This window comes from Cnephaeus nilssonii (genome assembly GCF_951640355.1).
Source record: "Cnephaeus nilssonii genome assembly, chromosome: 1".
NCBI lineage: Eukaryota > Metazoa > Chordata > Mammalia > Chiroptera > Vespertilionidae > Cnephaeus > Cnephaeus nilssonii.
The window spans coordinates 84,085,869-84,111,253 of NC_137072.1; the positions used below are offsets into that span (position 1 = coordinate 84,085,869).

Below are 25,385 nucleotides of genomic sequence, written 5' to 3' on the forward strand. Positions count from 1 at the left end.
CTTGCTGAGGTGCATGAACCTTAATGATTAAGGTGTCAGAAAACTGGTGAAGGCAGTACATAGTTGGGTTTCTCATATGGATGGGACCATTCGAAAGCCATTCTCCAGAAGAGCCACTTCTGAATGTGTTGTAGGCAGGTGTGTGACCCATGAGGTCAGACCAAACCTGGGTTCAGCAACCTCGGTACCTGGGTTCTGGCTAGGAAATAATTCAAAGTCCAGATCCAAACTGTAAGAGAACATTTACTGGGTAAATTTCAGAGGTAGAGAAAGTAATTCCTAGAAGAAATGGGCTTAGCAAACAAGTTCTAGAAATAAAGGAAAGGCCTTTGGAGCTTGGGAGAGAGGAAACTACTGGTCATGTGCCTGGCGAGTGGGGAGGGGAAGGAAAAGGGAAATGGAGAGGGAAGGGAAAGTCACGGGCATAGTCCCTGAAGGGAGAGGGACAGGGTCCTCCATCTTAAGTGTTTGAAGGATGGAGATTTTAGGAAAGGTCCCAGGGAAAGAGCTTTTATTTTTATTTTTTTAAATATTTTTATTGATTTCAGAGAGGTAAGGGAAAGGGAGAGAGAGATAGAAACATCAATGAGAGAGAATCATTGATTGGCTGCTTCCTGCAAGCCCCAAACGAGATGAAGCCACAACCTGGGCACAGAAACGAACCGTGGCCTCCTGATTTATGGGTTGAAGCTCAACCACTGAGCCACGCCAGCCAGGCCCAGGGAAAGATCTTAATAAAATATTCAGTAGCGCCCTAACCGGTTTGGCCCAGTGGATAGAGCGCCGACCTTTGGACTGAAAGGTCCCAGGTTCGATTCCGGTCCAGGGCATGTACCTTGGTTGCGGGCACATCCCCAGTGGGGGGCGTGCAGGAAGCAGCTGAATCGATGTTTCTCTCTCATCGATGTTTCTAACTCTCTATTCCTCTCCCTCTCCCTTCCTCTCTGTAAAAAATCAATAAAATATATTTAAAAAAAAAATTCAGTAGCCTTCCAGGTGTGTCCTTTCAGGGTTGTGGTCTCCACTGATTGATTGGCTGGCACCAGAGCAGGGGGTCATTATTCAATGCAGCTGGTCCTGAGGTCAGCCATAGCTGGTTTTGTTGCTTATCTGGGCCTGGAGCTAAAATACAACTGAGGCATAGATGTTATCTCTAGGGAGGAAAGGTCTAGGGGTCCAAACTGCATGACCAGCAGTATGCTAGGAGAGGAAAAGTCACCCTGGGGGCAAGGTCCCACCCTACAATTACTAGGCTCCTGGAGCTTTCCAACCTGGTGACCTGTATCTGGCCCATCTGTCCTTGCTCTGCTCTTGTCTAACTGCCTACAGCAAATTCATCATCTGTGCCTGTGTAAACACTCATCCTTGTAGGAAGCAAGTAGAATCGTTCTTCCTTCATTTGGGCCAGCCTGCTTTAAGATGGTCCAGACTGTCCCAGGGAGAAAGAAGGACTCTGAGAACAGGGGAGGCATTAGCCCAGGGGTAGGTGGGGTGAGCTCCCAGAAAGCCAAGTGGCTGGAGACACCCCTGAATCTCCTAAGAGCTCCAGGATTCTGCATCTTGTAGGCCCTTTTAAAGCTGCAAGGGGAGTGAGCATCTTCATTGCTTGTCTTAAACTTGTTGACTCTCCAGGGCTAGTTCTTTGATTGCTGTGCTTCAGAATATTTGCATATGAATGAGACACAAGGGGATAAGAGTTACCTTTCAGGACCAGAATTGGATGAGGATTGACCTTCAACTCTTCCAGAAATCTCTACAGCAACTTAATGTGGTGGTGAGTTCATTCAGAGGATGGGCTGGGTGGGGCTCAAATCTTTTATTCTCTATCAACTGGTTTTAGGCTGAGAGGAGATAGGGGAGGATGAAATTTCTCTTTTGCATAGGCATCCCTGTCCCCTTCATTCCTGCCCTGCACTCTGTCACTTCACTCCACAGTGGCCCTGTGCTCCCACTGAGTCAGCAGCCCTCCTCCTCCAGTTGCCACCAGGTACAGAAAGTCACCAGGTTGGAAAGCCCCAGGTGCCTAACAGTGGACAATCAACTGTAGGGTGGGACCTTGCCCGCAGGGCTAGAGTTTTTGTGGTTGTTCCTGGTCTGTGATGGCTCTCTGATGCCAAATCTCTTCCCTGAATTTTAGCCTATAAATGGAACCCTTAAAAAAGAGAGAATTCTTTTTAAAAAATATATATTTTTATTGATTTCAGAGAGGATGGCAGAGGGAGAGAGAAATAAAAACATCAATGATGAAAGAGAATCATTGATTGGCTGCCTCCTACACGTCCCACACTGTGGATGAAACCCTTAATCCGGGCATGTGCCCTTGACCGGAATTGAACCCCAGACCCTTCAGTCCGAAGGCCAATGCTCTATGAGAGAAAGAATTCTTAAACAAGCCCTGGCTGGGTAGATCAGATGGTTAGAGTGTCGCCCCGACACACCAAGGTTGTGCATTTCATTCCTGGTAAGAGCACATACAAGAATCAGCCAATGAGTGCATGAGTGGATGGAACAACAAGTTGACATTATCTCTCTCTCTCTCTCTCTCTCTCCCTCCCTTTCTCGCAAATAAGTTAATTAATTAAAAATGAAAAAGAATGCTTAAACATAATTGCAAAGAAAACTGGGGACCATATACATGTCTTTCCCGAATTGGGCCTCATGGAAGAAAGATTGCTCATCACTAATCCATGCTCAGTTTACTACCTTCTCAAGGTTTCAGGGGAGAGCCACATAGGTCCCTTAGTACTCAAGACCGTGAGATCCTTGAAGCTGGAGACTGTGTCATATTTATCCCAGGAGTGGCCACACAGTTGACGTTCAGTACACATGTTTGTATATTTAGAAGAGACGTTTCCCCTCACACCCTTCTCTTTCTGCATAAATCATAGACTTGGGTCTCACCCATGCCAAACCAAACCAAACAAGTGTCACATAATCTGCCCACTTCCTTGCCTCACTTTCTCTCACTTCCCCCTGCCTTAGCTACTGCTTTTTCTCTGTCTTTCTAGAAAAAGAGGAATAGCTAGTTCCACTCTATTCCCCCACATTATGAAATCTGCTTTCAGTTTCCATTACTCACAGAAATTGTACTCATCACATTCATCAGTAGCTTCTTCATTGAGAAACTAGTTTAGTCTCTTAGCATGGGTTGCTGTTTATTTTTTCACCTTGACATGTTTCCATCATGGCTTCAACAACACAGATAAAGACAAATACTGTATGAATTCACTTAAATGTGGAATCTGAATAAAGTCAAACGCATAGGAACAGAGAATAGGACGGTGTCTGCCAGTGGCTGGGGTTGGGGGTTTGTGTGGGTAGGGGAAATGGGGCGATGTTGGTCAAAGGGTACAAACTTCCAGTTATAAGATGGACAAGTTCTGGGGATCTAATGGACAACATGGCAACTACAACTAACAATATAAGAGTTGTTATGAGGATTAAGTTATTATAATACTTTAAAGGGCTTAGGAAAATGCCTGGCATATAATCACAACACTTTTGATAGTGAAGATGATAATGAAGACGAAGAAAATAATGATGATGATTTATATTAGTGATGTGTGCCTGGGTTTGAAACCTGATGCTCCTGCTCATAATATGTTTGAATATGTTTATAAGAGTTTGAATATGTTTCTTCAGTTTTTTTAGCCTTAGCTTCCTCATCTGTAAATGTAATAACCGCACAGGCAATACATATGTATCACATTAGATTGTTACGGAGAATAAATAAGATCATGTATAGTGCCTGGATCATAGTAAGCCCAGTGATATGAAGTTTTTCTTAAAAATCAAAACAAACTGGAATAACAATGTCTATTTAAAGCACTTTGAGAACAACCACATAAATGAGGCACTTGTTATAATGTCAATTCATTTCCACTGGATGGCAGTAGACACCACCAAATATAGTTTAGCGCCTAGTCTCACTTTTGTGGCTATACTGAAGTGTGGTGGGAGTGCATATGTTATTTCAAATGAGGGAACCATCTGCTTGTGGTTTTATTTAAAAAAAAACCATGAGGTTTTTTTCCAGTTATTTTTCAAACAACACTGACAGATTAGGATTATTTTCTTTTTGTTGTTGTTAATCCTCATCTGAGGATATTTTTCCATTGATTTTTAGAGAGAGTGGAAGGGAGAGGTACAGAGAGAGAGAAACATCAATGTGAGATAGACACATCAATTGGTTGCCTCCCATGCGCACCGAGCCTGCAACTGAGGTACAGAATCGAATCCAAGACCCTTCAGTCCACATGCCAACACTCTTATCCACTGAGCCCAACCGGGTAGAGTCGGAATGTAAACTTCTCGAGGCCAGGGAGTTTTAGTATGTTTGTTCACTGCTAAATCTAGTTCCTAGGACAGTGCATATATAGCAATTTATAATTATTTGTGGAATGGATGAATGAATAAAATTGATAGGATCATATATTTTTTTGGATAGTAGGGACGGTTTATTAAAAAATAATTACATTGCCCGGCCATATTGCTCAGTGATTGAGCGTCAACCCATGAACCAAGAGATTACTGGTCCAATTCCTGGTCAGGGCATATGCCCGGGTGCGGGCTCAATCCCTAATAGGGTACATAGAGGAGGCAGCCAATCAATGACTCTCTCTGCATAAATCATGCTTAAATTTCTCTCTCCCTCTCCCTTCCTCTCTGAAAGCAGTAAAAATATTTGAAAAAAAACAACACTAAAAACCTATTCCTACTTATTTTTAAGAAATTACATTTTTTTTCTTTGAATTTTTTTTTTTACTTCTATTATTATTACTACTAGAGGCCCAGTGCATGATTTAATCATGCACCTGGTGCACCAGCGGGCTGGCTGTCCGCGGGTGCCCCAGGCCTTCCGAAAGCCTCCGGCGCTGCGGAGGCTTTCGAAAGGCCTTGCGCCGGAGCAGACAGCCGGCCGGGTCCCCCGCTTTGGCCTTTGATCGCGGGGGACCCGGCCGGCTGTCCGCCGGTGCCCCAGGCCTTCCGAAAGCCTCCGGCGCTGCGGAGGCTTTCGAAAGGCCTTGCGCCGGAGCAGACAGCCGGCCGGGTCCCCCGCTTTGGCCTTTGATCGCGGGGGACCCAGCCGGCTGTCCGCCGGTGCCCCAGGCCTTCCGAAAGCCTCCGGCAGCCATGGCACAGACGCTGAGCTCGCGGGGCCAGTGGCGCCGCGAGCTCAGCGTCCTGCTGGCCCAATCAGCTACCCCGGCCACCCTGAGTCCCGCCCCCTGCGCCTCCTGCTGGCCCAATCGTGGGCGTAGCGGAGTGATGGTAATTTACATATTACCATTTTATTATGTAGGATTATTTTAAAATGTTTTTATTGATTTCAGAATGAGGAAGGGAGAGGTAGAGAGACAGAAACATCAATGATGAGAGAGAATCATCAATCGCTGCCTTCTGCACTCCCCCACTGAGAATTGAACTGTGACCTCCTGGTTCATGGGTCGATGCTCAACCTCTGAGCCATCCCACCCGGGCATATTATTATTTTATAATCCTCACCTGAGGATATTTTTCCCACTGATTTTTAGACAGAGTGGAAGGGGAGGAGGGCCAGAGAGAGAGGGAGAGAAACAGAGAGAGAGAAACATCAACGTGAGAGAGACCCATCAATTGGTTGCCTCCCACTCACACCCCAACAGGGGCCAGGGATCAAACCTGCAAAGGAGGTACATGCCCTTGACTAGGAATCGAACCCAAGATCCTTTGGTTCTCGGGCCGACACTCTAACCACTGAACCAAACTGGCCAGGGCTCTGTAAACTTCTAAATGTGACCCTGCAAAGTATCTACCAATATTTCAAAAAGGGCTCTGTTGGGAAGGAAAAAATTTTCATCTACTATTTCAGGTTCTTTTGGCTTATCTAGTAATTAAATCGACATAAGACAGATTAACAGAAGAAAAACAATTTTTTTTTCGTTTTAAAAATATTTTTTTTATTGATTTCAGAGAGGAAAGGAGAGGGAGAGATAGAAACATCAATGATGATAGAGTATTACTGATTGTCTGCCTCCTGCATGCCCCCTACTGGGGATTGAGCCTGCAACCTGAGCATGTGCCCCTGACTGAAACTGAACCTGGGACTCTCCAGTCCACAGGCCGGCGCTCTATCCACTGAACCAAACCAGCGAGGGTGAAAAACAAATTAAATTACATACATGCAGGAGCCCCATTAAAAAAATATGAGACCCAAGAGCAGGTTAGGTTTATATGCCATCGTAAGAAATGGGACAGGGGCATGGGGCTTCCGAGGGGAGGAGGGAAATTTATAGGACAACAAGAAAAACAGGTGTTTGGTCATTAGATGTTTGCTCTGTCACACAGATAACAGCTATCTCTGGTAATTTTAAGACTCGCTGGCACCTGTATTCACAGGCAGACCAGCAGCAAGTGACAGAAAACTGAAGTTAAAAGATCTCCATAGGCACAATCAGTAAGATAATTCAGCATAAAAGAACAATGATTTTTTTCTTTAGAACAATGATTTTGAATGAAGTGACCAGGTAATAGGGCTGAAAAATTTTATATTGCCTAGACACCTTAGGAAATTTTCATTCATTTTGAGCTGTGGAGACCTAAGGCAGCAGTGTGTACCTAAAAAGGGACTGAAAACCCAACCACAGGACTGACTGCAGAACATATCTCCTGGCTCGCTCTTGGTGTTCCCTTTAACAAGCATGCCGATCATCAGCATTGGACATTTGTGTCTGGCATATCCGGCCAGGGGTCAGTCAACTACGGCCCATAGTCTAAATGTGGCCCACCGCCTGTCTTGTCAAGTTGTCCTGGAGCCATGCCCGTTCATGGACTGGAGGTCCATGCTGCTTTTGCACAACAGTGACAGAGTTGACAAGTTGTGACACTCTGTATGACTTGCAAGGTCCAAAGGTTTTACTCTTTGGCTCTTTACAGAAAACGTTTGTTAACCCTTGTTCGACATGGCTATGGGAAAAGCACCATAGTACAAAATATTTCTAAGGTGTAACATCAATTGTTTGGAACAAAATAATATAAAGGCAGCAACACACACCCACATACATTTATAGCAAATCTATCTTGGGGAGTAAATGTCTTTCTTTCTTTTTAAATTTTTTTTTTTTTTTTTTTTTTTTTAGAGAGGAAGGGAGAGGGAGAAAGAGAGAAACACCAATGTGATAGTGAAACATCAATTGACTGCCTCAAACCCACAACCTGGGCATGTGCCCTGACCGGGAATTGAACTGGCAACCTTTCAGTGTACAGGACGATGCTCAACTACCTAAGACACACTGGCCAGGGCAGAAATAGCTTTCTTTTTGAAGCTGAAATTTCTATGAAGCCAACTCTAAGCATGATCCCTGAGTCTGTCAGATTTCAGTTTGTGTCCCTGACACATCAGAGGTTTATAAGCAAGCGTGTATGTTATTCAGTAACAGAAATCCAACAAAGTTGAGGAAATATTATGAATGTCCATCAATCCTTGATGAAAGTCTTCAGCAAAAGAAGCCATCTCTCCTTTATGACCTTTGTTCCAAGAACCTAGATTACGTGACTCAGAAAAGTATTAACACTAATTCCAACCTTACCCTTTGGCCTCAAACAGGACACTAGCCAGAACTCAGCTGTGAGTGGTGCCAGCTGGAATTTAAAACAGCATGCTGTCTTCTTGCCCAAGTTTTGAGGCTGCTAATGTCAAGTGGTGGGGTGTGCAGCTGTGCCAGTCATTAGGTTATTGTATGTCAGACTCGGTGATGCTGGAACTCATTTCTATTCTGCCAGCTGGCTTTCCGAAGGCTCTGCCAATAGATGTAAAATTAGGAGGACCCTGCAAGGCAGGAACGTGGAGGAGGGACCTGCTCCTGTACGCTTGCTGTTCCTGTCAGCGATGCCCCAGCAATGTCTCCACCTGGCAGTGCCAGTCTCCGCTCTGTCTCACATCCTCAGAACTGCCTCATTGTGTTCCTCAGAACCATGAGCACCAGCCGGGCAGCACCCCCCCTCAGAGGTTTGAGCCCCAGCTTTCCAGGGCGCCTCCTCCAAATTTCTAGGTTCTGACAATGCTGATCCTTTGCTCCCTCTGACCTAGAGGTGATACCTACATCCTGAAGTTACCATCTCTGTGTGTTACCTCATTGTTCCCCTTCTGCTTGTTTTCAGTTCCCCAATACTGGTTTGGTCAATTTCTTATATTAAAATTTCTTTGGTGCAATGCCTGGTGAGTCTTGTGTTTCCCAGACTAGACCCTGACTGATACAGGGAGTATGTCACAGAATCAACATTTGACACATCGGCCTCAGAGGCGGGTAGAAAGTGCAGCTGCCAGTGCACTAACTTGCTGTGCCTCTGTGGCAAATAATTTCTCTTCTCTAAACCTCTCATTAAGGTTTGCTGAATAGCGACCAAAACTTGTATTCAAAGTTAATAACTAAGTCAAAGGGAACTCCTTAAGGAAAAAAAAAATCAGTAAATAAATATTCTCAAACACTATATGAGGTGTTGGAGGGCACTGATGTGTGTCGCAGAATAACTTTTGTTAAATTTCTCTCTCTCTCTCTTTTAAAAAAATATTTTTATTGATTTTAGAGAGGAAGGGAGAGGGAGAGAGAGATAGAAACATCAATGATGAGAGAGAATCATTGATGGGCTGCCTCCTGCATGCCCCCTACTGGGGATTAAACCCACAACCTGGGCATGTGCCCTTGACCGGAATTGAATCTGGGAATCTTCAGTCTGCAGGCCAACGCTCTATCCACTGAGTCAAACTGGCTAGGCCTCTCTCTTTTTAAAATTGATTTCAGAGAGGAAGGGAGAGGGATAGAGAGATAGAAACATTAAAGATAAGACAACCATTGATTGGCTGCCTTCTGCACCCCCCCCCCCCCCCCCCATTCAGGATTGAGCCTGCAACCCGGGCATGTGCCCTTGACCAGAATCAAACCTGGGACCCTTCAGTCCACAGGCTGATGCTCTATCCACTGAGCAAAACCGGCTAGGGCAATTGTTAAATTTTTTAAAGTTTAATTCTTTTAGTAAAAATAATACATACATATAACCTTAATTTTAAAAAATCACTTGTATGTGCTGTATCAGTTTTATGGAATGCTGTAACAAAATACCACAGACCAGCTGGCTTAAGCAACAGAAATGTATTTTCTCCCCGTTCTGGAGGATAGAAGCCCAAGATCGATGTGTCAGCTGGTTTTTTCTTGTTTTCCTGAGGCCTCTCTCCTTGGGTTGCAGATGGTCATTTTTCTCTCTGACTCCATTTTAACTTAATTACCTCTTTAAAGGCCCTATCTCAAAATCTCCATTCTGAGGTACTGGGGATTAGGACCTCAACATAAATTTGGTGGGAGACACAATTCAGCCCCTAACACATGCCAAGTTTTTAAGAAGAAAAGCAGTGGGCTGTTCCTACTTTCACTCTCCTGCCTCATTCCCCAATTCCAGAATAAACCAATTTGTACTGTTTCAATTATTTGGATATTTATCTTCACATCTCTAATATGAATAAATGCCTCTTCTTGGTTGTTCAGGTTAGATTTTCATCCCTTGGTTTTCACTAAGAAATATTCAACTCTTTCTCACCTCCTATCCCTCCCACTACCCTTATGTACAATTCATCTCCCATTCTTCCTAAATAGTTAATCATAATTTTTTAAAATATATTTTATTGATTTTTTACAGAGAGGAAAGGAGAGGGATAGAGAGTTAGAAACATCAATGAGAGAGAAACATCGATCAGCTGCCTCCTGCACACCCCCCACAGGGGATGTGCCCGCAACCAAGATACATGCCCTTGACTGGAATCGAACCTGGGACCTTTCAATCCACAGGCTGATGGTCTATCCACTGAGCCAAACCTGTCAAGGCAGTTAATCATAATTTTGATTAAATCAGTTATTGATATTTATATTACTGAACAACTTTGTTTTTCTGGAAGCCAATAACTTTTTAATTTTTCTTAGTTTTCTTTTTCCCTTTAATATTATTCAATGTTTGCAATACATTAAAGACTGGTGATATAGGAAACTTTAAAAAAACAACAACACAAATACTGTATTTGTGAAGGGTTTTCCTCTATGAAGCACAATACCATTCCTTAACTTTTTCATCCCCCTCCCCCCAACCCCCAATACAGAATTGCTGGGATAATTATATGGATCTCCTTCACAGTCAATACTTAACACCCCTAACACGACATTTTTGAGTGGCAAGAGTTATTATCCTTGTCTTCTATAATCAGTAAAAAAAGTTACTCTGTAAGAATTTAGGTTTAAGAAATAGTTTAAAGAAATAGAATAGTTTAAAGAAAAACAATTTCTTAAAAAGTTGAGCCTACTACAAGTTATTATTTTCGAGTGAAGCAACATCCACAAACTTAATATGGTGTCTTTTCCTTTTCTGCGTCCCCCCCTCCCCCCCAATTAGTAACTCAAAGAAAAGATAGAGTAATTGTGTTTTAAAATCCTGCCAGATTTTCTACGGTAACTATTTTAGATGAACAATGTAGGGTCCTACAGAAGTATTCAAATCTCATGCAAAACTCTAACTAACTAATGAATGCCTCATTACATTAGGCAATTCTGTCATTTTCTGTACTTAGGATTTTCACATTAAAGTGGCAGTGGCTACTCTTCATTACTTTAGCATCTGACCTCAGGGACTTAGACATAAAATCTCCGTTCAAGTCTGAGTTTTTGCAACATAGTAGTGCCAGGTATTTCTGAATAAGCAACTTTAAAATGTTTTTAGCAATTTGAAATGTATCACCAACACACTATTTGGTGTTAGCTCAACAGTCACTCTGTGTTGAGAATTAAAGGACCCTAAACTCTATAAATATCTTACCGCACAGTCTAATTATAATGGAAGGATCTACTATATGTCTAATAGAAAAAAATTACACAGCAACTTTTGTCAAACAGCAACTACTACATACAAAAGGAATGATAGAGCCTTGGCCAGGTAGCTCAGTTGGTTAGAGCATCGCCCCATTTCGCCAAGGTTGGGTGTTCAGTACCTCAGTTAGGGCATATACAAAAATCTGCCGATAAATGCATAAATGAGTGGAACAACAAATTGACGTGTTTCTCTTTCAAATCAATAAACAAAAGGAATGATTAAAAAATGGCTTCACACAAAAACATTTAAAAATTTGACAATTTTACATAGGCACCACCAAAGTTTTAGTGTTTAATACTTAATAACACAACTGCCCAACATCCAGGATGTGAAGTTATCATGCTCAAAAAAACTGGGGGGGCGGGGGGAATCTTACCTTATAATAGACAAATATGCAAATTGACCGCACCTTCACCACGCCCAAGCCACGCCCACCAACCACGCCCACCAGGAAACCGTTGCAGGGACGTTGGGGTGTGGCGGAGCCCAAGGCTGGGAAAGCCTCGGGCGGAGGCTTTCCCGGCCTTGGGCACCAGCGGGGAGCCTGCACGGATCAAAGGAAACCACTGGGGGTCGGCTCCTGCGATCCTTAGCAGGGATGTTGGGTGCGGCCAAGCCCAAGGCTACCGCCCGGGGCCAAGCCCCGACCCTGAAAGAAGGCAGAAGGCGGTGGCCACAGCCAAGGCCTGGGTCCCCGGTGCCGGCAGAAAACTGGTGCAGGCAGCCAGGTGAATGAAGGTCTATTGCACGAATCTTCATGCAAACGGGCTACTAGTCATTCTATAAACTATACAGTAAGTGATAAGAAGAATGCGCACTTTATAAAAAATATGTCTGTACATGGTAGTTAGTTGCAAAAGCCATTTGGTCTCCTCTTGGCTTGTAAAAACAATGTTCCAGATTTCAGTGTAAATTAACAACCTTCAACTCTTCTGTGGAGCAGGTGTCTTGTTTTCACTTTCCAGTTGTTCCACCCCAACCTGGGCAATGTTTTTCTCTAGATCCTCAATGTGAGTAGTTGAATCATCAATTCTTCCAATGATCTGGTTAGACATGGTCTGAAGTTTATCTTGCATCAGTTGCAGGCGTGTCTGCATCACCAAGGTGAGACCCTGCCTGGTCTTTTGGTCAGTCTCTGCCATTTCCCTAGTTTCCAGCTTGGCAGAGAAGTCTCAGACCATCACCTACACTAGTGCAGACACCCTAGCCTACTTAGTTTTCTTTGAATTTGTTACTAATCAATTTCTCATCTTGGTTACTGTAAGACACATTTCATAGTCCAGCTATGTCGTCCTCTAGAAACTATCTCTCGGGGCCTCTTGCTTGTTCCTCTATGGACCAGCTGAACTCTAGGACTGTCGTACTGCCGCCTACTAATTCCCTTTGCTCCTCCCTTGGGTTGGAGTTCCTACTTCCTGGATCCCACGTCTTCCTCTTTTTGGTCTACTTTCTTATTGTGATGTCAGTTTAACATTTTAAGGATTCACTTATTCAGCCAGCATTTTCTGAGCTTGTGTCAGGCACAGTGCTAGGCACTAGGGACACAGAAGTCAGAGAAATAGACCACGTCACTTGCTAGAACAGGCTGGAGATCTTCGGCTCTGTGGCAACACAATAGCTAATGTGACCTGAGTTAGGAGCAAGTGCCTAGTTGCTTAGGAACAGAATAAGTGCCTTCTTTACATATGCCCTCATCTCCTGCCTGGATCACTGCAAAAGCCACCTAATTTATCTCCCTAACAAATCCCCTATCTCCTGTCCATTCTTCATCCAATCTATTAAACAAGAAGTCAGATCAGGGCATTCCCTAGATTAAAGTCCCCCACTGATTTATCACTGCAACCAGAAAAAACCCAAAGCCCTTATCAGGGCCTACCCAGCCACACATGACCTTGGCTTTGCAGTCTCATCTCCTGCTCCCGTTCCCCCTCCATGCAGGGCTCCAGTTGAAACACTGAGCTGGCTCCGGCCTCCGGATCTCTGCACATGCTTTTCTTTGGGCCTGCAGTTCTTGTCCCAAGGTCTTCACCAAGCTTCCTTCTTCTCATGCATCAGCTTTCAGCTCAAATGTCACCTCTGATTCTATGCAGCTGTAAAAAAGAAGGATCTCTTACCCTTTGAGACAGCATGGAAGGACCTGGAGAGTATTATGCTAAGTGAAATAAGCCAGCCAGAGAAAGACAAGCATCACATGATCTCACTCATATGTGGAATCTAATGAACAAAATAAACTGTTGAGCAAAATAAATCCAGAGACATAGAAGCATGGAACAGACCATGGAATCTCAGAGGGAAGGCGGGGAATGGAGGGTGGGGAGGGAGGTTGTGGGGGAAGAGGGGTGGGAGGGTGGGTGGTGAGAGGGAAGAGATCAACTAAAGAACTTGTATGCCTATATGCATAATGCATGGACACAGACAATAGTGTGGTGAAGGCCTGGGACGGTCTAGAACAGTGATGGCGAACCTATGACACGCGTGTCAGCACTGACACGCGTAGCCATTTCTGATGACACGCGGCCGCGTGCCGAGGATGAAACATTTGCTGCTCCTGAGGAGGAAACATTTGCGACTAGAGTCTTGGAGTTAGTTTTTTCCTCAAAGTGACACACTACCCGAGTTATGCTCAGTTTTTTGGCGAAGTTTGACACACCAAGCTCAAAAGGTTGCCCATCACTGGTAGAAGGAGGTCATGGCGGGGGGGGGGGGGGGGGGGGGGAGAGACATATGTAATACTTTCAACAATAAAGATTTTTTAAAATGTCGCCTCTGAAAGGCCTTTCCTGACTTCCCAATGGGAAGTCTCCCCCTCTTCCCACCATTTTCAAACACTTTAGAAACTACTGGGTTGATTCTGTTGTTTTGGCGTTCCCTGTGTCACCCCATCCCCAACACCTGCACGAGAAAGCTTCCTGAGAGCAGGGATTCCTTTGCTGAGTTCAGCCTCCAAAACACCCCCTGGGACCGAGGAGATGCCGAAGAAATAGGGACTGACTGACAGCCCTCAAGGTTGTGTCCCAGGGCTCTGACGAGGTCTTGTTTGTTGCAGGGAGAGACCCCCCCCCCCCCCCCCCAGTCACTTACTCCCATCCCCCGCGGGGTGGGGGAGTGGGGCGAGAGGGGGCTAGCCTAGCAGCATCCTTTACTTCCCCTCCCCCATTCTTCCCAGGCTCCCCATCCTTTCCTGACCCTCCCTTCCCTCCTCCCTTCCACGTTCTTCCTCCTCTTCTGGTCCTCCCCGTCCCCGCCCCGCCCGCACCCCACACCCTCGCAGGTCCGACCTGTGCACGTCCTACGCCTCGCGCGCAGCACCGACCGCAGGCGGAGGAGGAAGGATGGCGCTGCTGGCGGTGGGCTTGGTGCTGGCGCTGCTGGCCACGGACCTGGCAGGTAACGCTCCCCAGCCGGCGTGGTCGGACCGGGCTCGTGGAGGAGTCCTGAGAGGGAGTCTCGCTGGCCACTGCCTGGATCCCGGCGTCCCTGGCGTCCCTCCAAGCACCCGTTACTGGCGGTTCCTGGGCCCGCTGCGGTCCTTGAGGAATGTCGGGGTGTGGGGGTGGCTGAGGACCAGGGACCCCCCTTGCCCGGGCTTCATTCCCAGCTCCTTCTGGTGACACCCTGCTGTCTGCCTTTTCTCCCTTCAAGCAGATTTCTGGAGCCCAAGATAAGGAGCTGGGTTTTCGTGTACACAGCGGCCCTGCTGAGCCTCAGCAGCAGATGTCTGGGGAATTAGGAATGGTGATGGCCAAGTGCATCGGGGTGTCTGTGGCTTATGAGAAAAGGGCCATCAGTCCAGCCAGACTGGAAGCCCTCTTTACAATGGAGTTAAAATGGTACACCTAAATGCTAAGTTTTGCGTTCGTTACCCTGAGCTGCAGAGGGAAAGAATAGTGTGAATTATTAGGAGCCACTGCTCTGACTTTTATTCCACAGCTCCATAGGCCTTTCTCAAGCAAACCTATTAGGGCGGTCAGTTATGGAACCCGCACCAAAAGTTCTTTGTGTGCCTGCTAAGAGAGGTGCTAGAAAACACTGGAATATCCTTTGGAGGTGGGTGTGGGGGTCAGAGGGGTGATTCAAAGAAGTCAAGTATTGGAGGGAAAGGAAGGTGTGCCCTGGGTAAGTCACAAGCTGCATTTAAAAAGCCCCCTACGAACAAGAATTGACCTTACCCACATACTTTTAAATGTCTGTTTTCTTCTTTCAGCCTCTCTGAACAATCAGTTCGGTCAATCTTCAGGATACAGAACAGTAAGTAGGAAACCACTTGTACCGTTTCTAGTACAGTGACGTCCACAACAATTTGGGTTGGGGGCTAGCTTTCAGTTCTGACCTAATCCTTTTGAAACGATTGACTGCTTTAGAAATCAGAGGCTTTTAAATACAGATTAAAAAAATGTAAATTTTTGCCCTGACTGGTTTGGCTCAGTGGATAGAGCGTCAGCCTGCGGACTGAAAGGTCCCGGGTTCGATTCCAGTCAAGGGCATGTACCTTGGTTGCAGGCACATCCCCTGTGGGAGGTATGCAGGAGGCAGCTGATCGATGTTTCTAACTCTCTATCCCTCTCCCTTTCTCTCTGTGAAAAATCAATAAAATATATTTTTTTAAAAATGTAAATTTTGGTTGAAAATAGCTCAGGTCTTGAAGGCCTCAGGCCTTTGTTTCCTTCACTCTTTCTTCTAACGATTCAGAAAGTCTTTGACTCAATAGTTACGCCTTGCAGTCGACATTTTGTATAGTACATTATCAAATTAAATTCACTGGAAGCAAACAAAGACCAACCAAATGAGAACAAAGAAAACCCATTTATTCAGAACTTGCTGTAACAGGGGAGTCAGCCATGCCACTTGCATTTTGGCAGAGACTCAACTAAGGTGGAGGCGTGGGAAAGCTTTACAGTGGGAGAAAGGAAGGCTTCATTCGGGTATGCCCTGATTCGAGGCTGTTGGCATGGGGAAGTTGGAGTGCATGGGTTGGACATGTGATTGGTTAGCAGTGCATAGTTGGCTTTCTCTGATTGGTTCTAAAAGCAAATAGTGCATGGGTTGGACATGTGGTTGGTTAGGAGTGCATATTTGATTTTCTCTCATTGGTCCTAAGTTGGAAGTGGGGACAAAAATTAGGGAAGTTGTCAGTTATTAATCAAGTCCTGTCCATTTGGGGCCACAAGTTATAGAGGTTATTGTTTAGCTTCCTGGACGGTCACTATAGGTAGCCATCTGACTTCTTCCAAGTCTGCCTTAGAGCAGGATGGCTCCCTGGTCTGGTTATTCCACATAATGAGTTGGTTTCCAGGGCAGGTTGCTGCAGGTTGTCGGTCATATTTCTATTTTAATATCTGGTTTGGCATTGTCCATTTGTATATCCAGTCAGTCCTCACAATGACCTTGTAAGATAGATAGATATTATTATTTTACATATGGGGTATTGACCTGGGTTAGGCAGCTTTGAGTATTCAATTCAGATTAGACCTCTTCCTGCCTTATTTCCTTTCTCCAAAGTGTATATAAATGCACTTTCTTCATGTTTCCATTCAACCCAGACTACATTGTCATCATTATGATAGTGTAGGGCAGGAAAAAAATATCTCCCCTACCCTTCTAAGTTCTCAGCTGGGGTCCCTATGACAAAAGACAAATTAACAAGAGAAAAACAAACACGTTTATTAACACGTACATTGCACATATACATAGGAGCATGTAGAGGGGGTAACTCAAAGAGATGGCTTAGAACTCTATCTTTAGCAAAGAGCAGTGAATGTGTAGAGCAAAGGGCTTAAGCTCCCAAGGGCACAAACAATGGGGCAGTAAATGTCTGGGAGGAAACCGACGGGGTAAGGGTTTGTGTTTTTTTTTGCAGATCCCTCTGGTGAATCTCGGCTGCTAAGAGTCTAGAGTCTATCCAGTTAAGGAGAATTTATATTCTGCCTTTAGGCAGAAAGGGGGGAGGGTAGAGGGAGCTCCTTCTGGATTGCTGCTTTTAAAACTGCCTTTCGGTCAAAATAATTTTTAGGTCAAAGAGCCATATTCTGGAGGGAACATATTCTGGTTTCCTTCAACAGGAAATGCTAAAATACCACTTACCATGTGCCAAGCAGTGTTCTAAGTGTCTTATATATAGTAACTCAATCTTTTAAGACACTGTGAAGTAGGTAGGTATCCTTGTTATCCCCTTGGCCACGGTCACATGGAAATGGTGGAACTATGGTTCCAGCCCAAGCAGCTGGACTGCAGATCCAGTGCTCTTCACTACCCCATCATCACTTTGAATTGTAATTGCCTGTCTTCCCTCCGGTAAACTGTGCACTCTGCTCCTGTGGTCAAGGGTAATGTCTTATTTGTTATTTAGTGCCCAATTGTCAGCACTTAGTGGGTACCCATTAATTTTCTTGGGTTTGATTTCCTTTCAGAAAATGAGGACAATCCCACCTCTATCTCACTGTGAATTTGTAGAGCAAATTTTGTCCTTTTGACTTTAGGGCAAAACCATTCAGTCTTTCACCATTAAGTATAGTGTCAGCTGTGGGGTTTTTTAGGTGTCCCTTATCAGGTCAAAGAAATTCTCTTCTGTTTCTAGTTTGTTGAATGTTTTTGTTGTGAATGGTTGTTGAATGCTCCTTTAAATGAAACTGCTTTGCTCTCAGGTCAGACACTTCCTTCACCATTGTGCCTTTGCTTAATCTGTACTATTTCCTGGAGGTAGATGGTCCATCCCTCAAACCTCTCCAAGTTCTACCCATCCTGTAAGACCACCATGTGTATGTCTTGATTCCCTTACTGGAGGCTAAACCTCTTACAGGCAGGACTCAGTTTGTCTTTGTATTTCTTATAACACCTATCTTAAAATCTTAGAGTATTCATTTATTGAATGAATAAATAAGGGAATATATTTGTTAAAGTATATAAGGACCTTTCTGAGGAAAAGCTTGAGTGTAAAGCTCAGAGAATTACTTAAAAGCATATCACATCCTTCTAAAAAAATGAAAAAGATTCTGAGGAATAAGTAAGTTTGCCAGGTGGCCTTGTTCCAGACAGAGAGACTTCCTCTGAAGCTCTGAGGAACTGTCTGCCAGGGGCGACTTCCTACAGTTGGCATCTTGTGGGGTATAATTTAGGGCCTCCCTAGATGATAAACCTATTCTGAGTCCCCCATCCTCACCCCCCCTTTGGCACAAATTTGGGTGAATGAATAAAACTAAGGGTTTATTGGGAATACGTTATTAATGAAATTATTTGACCTCATTGATAAGGGTGAAAAGTGTTCGCTCATACAGCCTTACTAGTAGACCTCAGATCAGAGAAAATCCAGGAAGTGAGTAACCCAAATGTCATAAAGTTACATGGTAGGTATCCAAACATAGCTTTGAAGTCAAGAGAATCAGACAGACTTGAAACAGACTGGAAACCAACATTGTCCGCTAGCTGGGCAGGTTCCTCAAAGTTCTGAAGGACATCAAAAGTCATATATTAGTCATTCTTTGAGATGAAAGCATTTGAAAACTCTTGTCAAATATAAGAAAAACCTAAGAGTTTCAGGCATAGATTAATTTCGATTTGCTAGTTGTTTACCTGGTCATCTATGAGAGAGCGGGACATAGCAAGATCTGTCTTAATTATAAAGGGGAGGCAGGAAAGGTTAGAGCAAGGAGTTCCCTGAAACTGAGTGAAATTGTGTGTCTTTGTGCATTTTCCTTAGCTTTCATCAAGTAGAGTGGACTGAATGTCAAGATGACTGGGAGCAGCGGTTCCTAAACCCAGTCCTAGCTGAATCAGAATTCAGGGACCTCCAGACACACAGATTCTACCCCTGGAGATTCTGATTGAGTAGGTCTGGGGTGAGGCCCCAAATCTGAATTTTTAACAAGCTCCCAAGGTGACATGCACATACAGCCCTCTGTGGACCCACCTCAGGCTACTTGTCAACAGTTAAAAACTCATTCAAATGCCCTCCACTTAATTACCTCACAAACAAATGATCCTCTCCTTTCTCTCTGAACAATTCCCATAGCATATCTACCACTCTGGTTGCCAATAGACTAGTAATAAAGCAGACTTTATTTCCCACAGTGGAATTGTAGTACCAAGAATCAAATGTGCATGTTCACAAGCCTGTTAGGCCAGTCGCCAGTTTTATTTTACTTAAAAATGTACAGAAAACAATAACATGAATGTAAAGAAACAAACTTGTCGTCCGTATGAGAACTGTGTTGAATGCTTTTGAAAGACTTGCTAAAAGACAAACTGTTAAAAAAAATTGCTGTTGAATTAGGTGTAGGTAAAACAACAGTAAATTTTTTTTTAAAAAAAATTATATAGTATGTTGATTTTACAGGTGTCTTTAAATTCTCACTGTATTTTAAAACAGTAGTTCTCAACTGCGCGTAGTTTTGCCCCCAGAAGACACTGGGAGTGCCATTTGACTAGTGGAGAGAGCACAGGGATGCTACTAAGTATCCTACAAAACCAAGGACAGTCTCCCACAGGAAAGAATTATCTGGTCTTAAATGTGAACAGGGGTTGAGAAGTCCTGTTCTAAAGAAACCAAAACAGCAAATCCTAGGTGACTTATTTATGGGTTTTTCAGTGATAATCCACAGAATTCTAATTAGTTGAAACGTTCAAAGGAAAGGTCTTACCTTTTGTATGAAGATTAGATTCAACTATTCCTCACAAGGACTCAACATGACAGCGCCCAGAGCTGCCCTCCTGAAATGTGGCCTTTGTCCTCCTGGTCCAAGGGTGAGTGCTGCGTGCGCCCCGCAGCGGGAGGGAGGAGCAGACAAAGAGGAACCCAAAGTGTGGGGGGAAGCCAGGTGACAGCTTTTTAAAATACTAAGGCTCCCAGAAGCCACTGCACAACAATTCCACAAATTATTGGCCTGACCTTGATCATGTGATCCTACCTAGCATTACAGATGACCAAATGCATTACTGTTCATTGTCTTACACGAAAACATGGGCAGTTTCATGGAAACTAAGGAGAAAATAAACAAATGGGACGACATCAAAATGAAAAGCTTCTGCACAGCGAAAGAAGCCATCAACAAAACAACAAGAGAGCCCACTGCATGGGAGAACGTATTTGCCAATGTTATCAGCAATAAGGGTTTAATCTCCAAAATTTATAGGGAACTCCTACAACTTAACAAAAGGAAGATAAACGATCCAATAAAAAAAATGGGCAAAAGACCTAAGTAGACACTTTAAGAAAGTGGACATACAGAAGGCCAAGAGACATATAAAAACATGTCAAAGTCACTAATCATGGAGAGATGCAAATCATAATGACAATGAAGTACCATCTCATACCTGTCAGACTGGCTATCTTCAACATATCAACAAACGACAAGTGCTGGCGAGGACGTGGAGAAAAAGGAACCCTGGTGCACTGCTGGTGGGAATGCAGACTGGTGAAGCCACTGTGGAAAACGGTATGGAGTTTCCTCAAAAAGTTAAAAATGGAACTCCCATTTGACCCAGTGATCCCACTTCTAGGAATATATCCCAAGAAATCAGAAACACCAATAAGAAAGGATATATGCACTCCTATGGTCATAGCAGCACAATTTACAATAGCTAAGCCCATCAACAGATGAGTGGATTAGAAAACTGTGGTACATCTACACAATGGAATACTATGCTGCTATTAAAAAGAAGGAACTTATACCATTTGCATCAGCATGGATGGACCTGGAGAGCATTATGCTAAGTGAAATAAGCCAGCTGGAGAAAGATAAATATCACATGATCTCCCTCATTTGTGGAATATAATGAACAACATAAACTGATGAACAAAAATAGTTCCAGAGACACAGAAGCATCAGACAGAGTGTCAAACCTCAGAGGGAAGGCAAGGGAGGTTGGGGGGGCGGGCGGGGGGGGGGGGTAAGAGATCAACCAAAAGACTTGCATGCATATAAGCATAACCAATGGACACAGACAGTAGTGGGAAGAGGGCATGTGCTTGGAGTTGGGAGTGGCCGGGGAGAGGTCAATGAGGGAAAAAGGAGACATTTGTAATACTTTAAACAATAAAGAATTTAAATTAAAAAAAAAAAGATGGGAAGTTTTATTCCCACTTATGTTTTAGGATAAAATGTTTAGAGTATGTATTATTTTTTTAATCATTGTTTCCTTGTTTTAATTTACTTTTTCAATTAAATGATCAACTACCACTTTTCCCAATCTCATTGGAGAAGAGGGCATCTCCTCTGCCTGTGAGAGCAGCCCTAGACGGCATCACCTTAGTGAGCCTGGTGCGGCAAGAACACATCGTGCTCCTAGGTGAAGCGTGGAGTGCTGAGCAGGGATGGCAAGGGCCAACAAGACCTCTTTTCCTTCAGAGTTTGGCCCACGGCCAGCCCTGCTTCGGTCTTTATAAATCCAGATTATATCAATAGAAAGATGCATTTCATTTGTTCAGATGGTTAAAATGGGTGGCTTCTTTTATTCTGAAGGAGGAAAGGTGAATACCATTTACCGAAACAAACAAAATTCCTTAAGTTTCCTGAGTGTGTCTCAGCATTATGCCAAGGGATTAACGTGGCTGTAGTAGAACATCCACGTGGAAATAGTAGTGAAGTACTAATTATGAAGCTAGAGGATAATAAAGCAGGCATGGTGACATGCCCTGGACTTCCATTTAAAAATCAGCAGACCTAACCTTTTCTTACTTACATTGGTATTGAACCAATGTTTTAACATTGCCTCTGATTTTTGCATTAGAAAAATCATTGTGTGTATGTGTGGAAAATAGATTTTTCTAGGGTATTTCTAGGAAATCTAGGTGTTTCAGTGGCTAATTTCTGTCCTCCTTTTTCTTTTCTAGCCAAACTGTAATCAATATAGATTGCCAGGATGTCCTAGAGACTTTAACCCCGTATGTGGAAGCGACATGTCCACTTATCCCAACGAGTGTACTCTGTGCATGAAAATCAGGTAACATATTTCTACAGTGTAGAATAGCCACGTTTTCTTTTGTCCTTGAATTTTGATTACTTTTGAAGTAGTGGCTCCTTTCTTGGATATAAGAATCACCTGCAACGTGAGTAGTTCTATTTTTACACTGACATTTAAAAATATACCAGAATCCTTCAGTGCATTGTTTAGATTGAAGTTGGAGAATGACATGTGCAACTGTAGACCGGATAATCGAGTTATGTTACTATCCATGGATGGGTGATTTTCCAAAAATAAGAGTATATTTAATAGTTAAACTCTGTGGAATATTAAATGTTCTTTTGAATTCAGAGGGCATGTGCTGGTGACCTGTGTAACCTGCAGCATTAGTTGGGCAGTAGATGTTAATAACTTTACCTAGAGAATGCTAAATCATAAATGTATTATGCCTGGCTGAGGGACTGTGGCTCTTCTCAGGTATGCTGCTTTGCATTTTAAGGGTCCATTCTCTGACCTCAGGCTTCAGTGAGCTTCCTAGGTCTTCTCAGAGTGATTCTTTGGGGTTAGTGCCTTGTACCCTATGGGTAGGAAAAAAAAATGACAGAGTTGGGGCTTTCACCCTCATTGTTTTCTTCATTTAGCTTTAAAAATGATTACATAAATATTGCCCAAGAAGGACTGTAATGTACAATGACATAGGTCTTTTTTTAAAGATATGTTTTTACTAGAGGCCTGGTGCATGAAAATCGTGCACGAGGGGGGGTTCCCCCTCAGCCCAGCCTGTGCCCTCTTGCAGTCTAGGAGCCCTTGGGGGATGTCTGATTGATGGCTTAGGCCTGCTCCCTGCTTAAGCCGTCAGTCGGATATCCTTAGTGCTTGAGGCTCCTGCCACCACCACTGTGCTTGCCAGCCGTGAGCCTGGCTCAGGGCTTCTGGCTGAGCAGCATTCCCCCTGTGGGAGCACACTGACCACCAGGGGGCAGCTCCTGTGTTGAGCATCTGCCCTCAATGGTCAGTGCGTATCATAGCAACTGGTCTTTCTGTCATTCGGTCAATTTGCATATTAGCTTTTTATTATATAGGATTGATTTTTAGAGAGAGAGTAAGGGAGAAGGATAGAGAGATAGAAACATCAATGAGAGAGAAACATCATTGATCAGCTGCCTCCTGCACACCTGCTATTGGGAATCGAGCCTATAACCCAATATCCTGACCAGGAATCAAACCAGTGACCTTTTGGTTCCTGAGTTGATGTCCAACTGCTGAGCCACACTGAACAGGCTGACATGGGTTTTTTATGCTAGGTAATAAATGTGTCTTTATGGTTGTTCAATTTGCAGGGAAGATGGTCATGATATAAAAATAATCCGAAGTGGACCGTGCTGATGAAGCATTTTACAGAAGAGAAATTGGAGAAACTACCTTCAACTACACACTAGATGAATTTCATTTTCTCTTTTCCTATGTTTCTTTGCATGAGATTTGTTGACCCACGTTTTCTGAGAGGAGATGTGGAAGACAACCATGTGCAGTAACTGACGATTAAAGCAAAAAACAAAACAAAATCCTTGTTTCTCGGCTTTTGCCCCTTGAGTGAAGCTTAGTGCTCAGATGGCTTGTGCATTGCTTTATTTAGTTGGAATAAAATCAGCATTGTTCAGTTATTGCTGTTCTCTGTTGACCATCCATTCTCACTCAGCAGCCGCCTCTGGGTGGCTCGTTTCCTCTCAAGCAAAGGTGAATTTCACAATGGGAGCAGTGGAGTCATTGCTGAGAGGACAGATTTATTTTAGTTCACCATCTCCCTGAATCTTGGCCAGGTATATGTAACTAGCACCGTGTTCTGCACATGGCAAATAACTGTGAAATACATGGAGCTGACTTTAACCTGAGCTGGTAAAGTCAAAGAATTATGCAAGTAAAAATATTTATGCCCTGGTGGGTTTGGCTCAGTGGATAGAGCATTGACCCGAGGACTGAAGGGTCCTGAGTTCAAATCCAGTCAAGGGCATGTCCCTGGGTTGCAGGCTCAATCCCTGGTCCCAGTTGGGGTGCTTGTGGGAGGCAACCAATTGATGTGTCTCTCTCACATCGATGTTTCTCTCTCTATCTCTCTCCCTCCCTCCTACTCTCTCTAAAAATCAATGGGAAAATATGCTTAGGTGAGGATAAAAAATAAAATTTAAAACTATTTACTAGATTCAATAACTCCTTTAATATATATATATATATATATATATATATATATATATATATATATAAATCTTAGAGAGGAAGGGAGAGGGAGAGAGAGATAGAAACATCAATGATGAGAGACTGAATTTAAAAACTCTGAATTTTCTCACTCAGAGTTGTATGGCAAATTCAGATTTGTATCCATCCTTTATTGAAGAATTCCATTTTTCTTCCTCTCATCAAAATATTCTCATTATAAAAGTGATATGTAGTAATTATAATCACCCAAAGTAAATGGTAAAAAGAATATCCCAATGGTCTATGGAGATTTCTAGAACAGAAGCTCCCAGAGGATAGAGATCTTGCCAGTCTTGCTCATCATGGCATCTTCCATGCCTGGGACCGTGCATAGCCCAGTGCATATTTGTTGATCGTAGAAATGCCCAGAAGGCCTCATAAGATAATGACAATAAAACCACTAACTTCCCTGACTTTCCTTCCTACCCCAAAACAGGAAAGCTAACTAAGACACAACCCACACACCACAAGGGAAATAAGGTTTTGACTCTTGCCCAACAGTGAATTTCTTTTTTTTTTTCTTTGTTACTCTGAAAAAGAGAACAACATTGAATGGCTAGGTGATCTTAAACAATTCCAGGAGCATACCTTATACTGGGTTTAGATTTTTTTAATTAAGTTTCCACTCAGCTCCTCCTATAATATCCAGTTTTAAGCCTTTGTTTCTATATTTTCCATATTTTCTTTTTGTGGGGGGCAGCATATCTATACAACACTTAGAGATAGGACTAATTACATTTGAAAGCAGTTGCCAATAACTGCAATGTTCAGACTACCCAATTTCCTAACTGCCACATCTTTAGGGCGGGAAGCTTTATTTTTCTGTCTTGAAAATGAGATGTTCAATTTAATGTGTCGAATAGTTGCATTCGTTACAGTATTCTTAGTCCACAGATTTGGAATTACAGCCAAATTTTATGAGGTTCTGTGCTCTAAAGTACTATCCTTTATGTTTTATATTGTTTCCGAGAAAAAAGACAACTTTGTTTCTTAGTTCTCTAGCAAATTCAAACTTAATTTTCCTGTTGTGGAGAAGAGATCATGTTTACATGACATTTATGATAAAATTAGATTTCATAGTTCTTGTGGCTTTTTTTTTTCTGACTCCCAGTAAAACTAGGTTTCCTTATATGGAGAGAGAAAAAAATTAGGGAGGCAATACATCAAGACACTAACAAAATTGAATAATTGTACACAAATTTTTCTTCAAGAGCTATACATTATTTTGATAATTATAATGCACTATGCCTTCCTAGAAATCAGTGGGAAGAAAAGTTATCATTCAAAAAGCCATGGGATGAAAGGAAATCTTACTTGCACCAATAAATCTAAGAGCCAGAAATAGCCCA

The 25,385-nt window shown here is 43.3% G+C and overlaps 2 protein-coding genes across 2 annotated transcripts; one reads left to right on the forward strand and one right to left on the reverse strand.

Annotated features, from left to right (window-relative positions):
* The first annotated feature begins 1,711 nt into the window (after positions 1 to 1,711).
* Positions 1,712 to 23,366, forward strand: SPINK2 (serine peptidase inhibitor Kazal type 2). The gene is made up of 5 exons (XM_079774745.1): positions 1,712 to 1,774; positions 14,159 to 14,274; positions 15,092 to 15,135; positions 21,713 to 21,822; positions 23,124 to 23,366. Exons 1-5 carry the CDS (start codon positions 1,767 to 1,769, stop codon positions 23,167 to 23,169), a joined length of 324 nt encoding a protein of 107 aa, XP_079630871.1. The 5' UTR covers positions 1,712 to 1,766; the 3' UTR covers positions 23,170 to 23,366.
* LOC307098811 (heat shock factor-binding protein 1-like) lies at positions 11,811 to 12,029 on the reverse strand (the record flags this gene model as incomplete). The annotated part of the gene is made up of 1 exon (XM_079769897.1): positions 11,811 to 12,029. One exon carries the CDS (start codon positions 12,027 to 12,029, stop codon positions 11,811 to 11,813), a length of 219 nt encoding a protein of 72 aa, XP_079626023.1.
* Positions 23,367 to 25,385: the final 2,019 nt, after the last annotated feature.

What these genes read in the sequence shown, in the direction of transcription:
- SPINK2 (XM_079774745.1), top strand. An exon ending in AATCTTCAGGATACAGAACA is followed by an intron (nt 15,136 to 21,712) that starts GTAAGTAGGAAA and finishes TTTCTTTTCTAG; the next exon opens with CCAAACTGTAATCAATATAG. An exon ending in ACTCTGTGCATGAAAATCAG is followed by an intron (nt 21,823 to 23,123) that starts GTAACATATTTC and finishes TTCAATTTGCAG; the next exon opens with GGAAGATGGTCATGATATAA.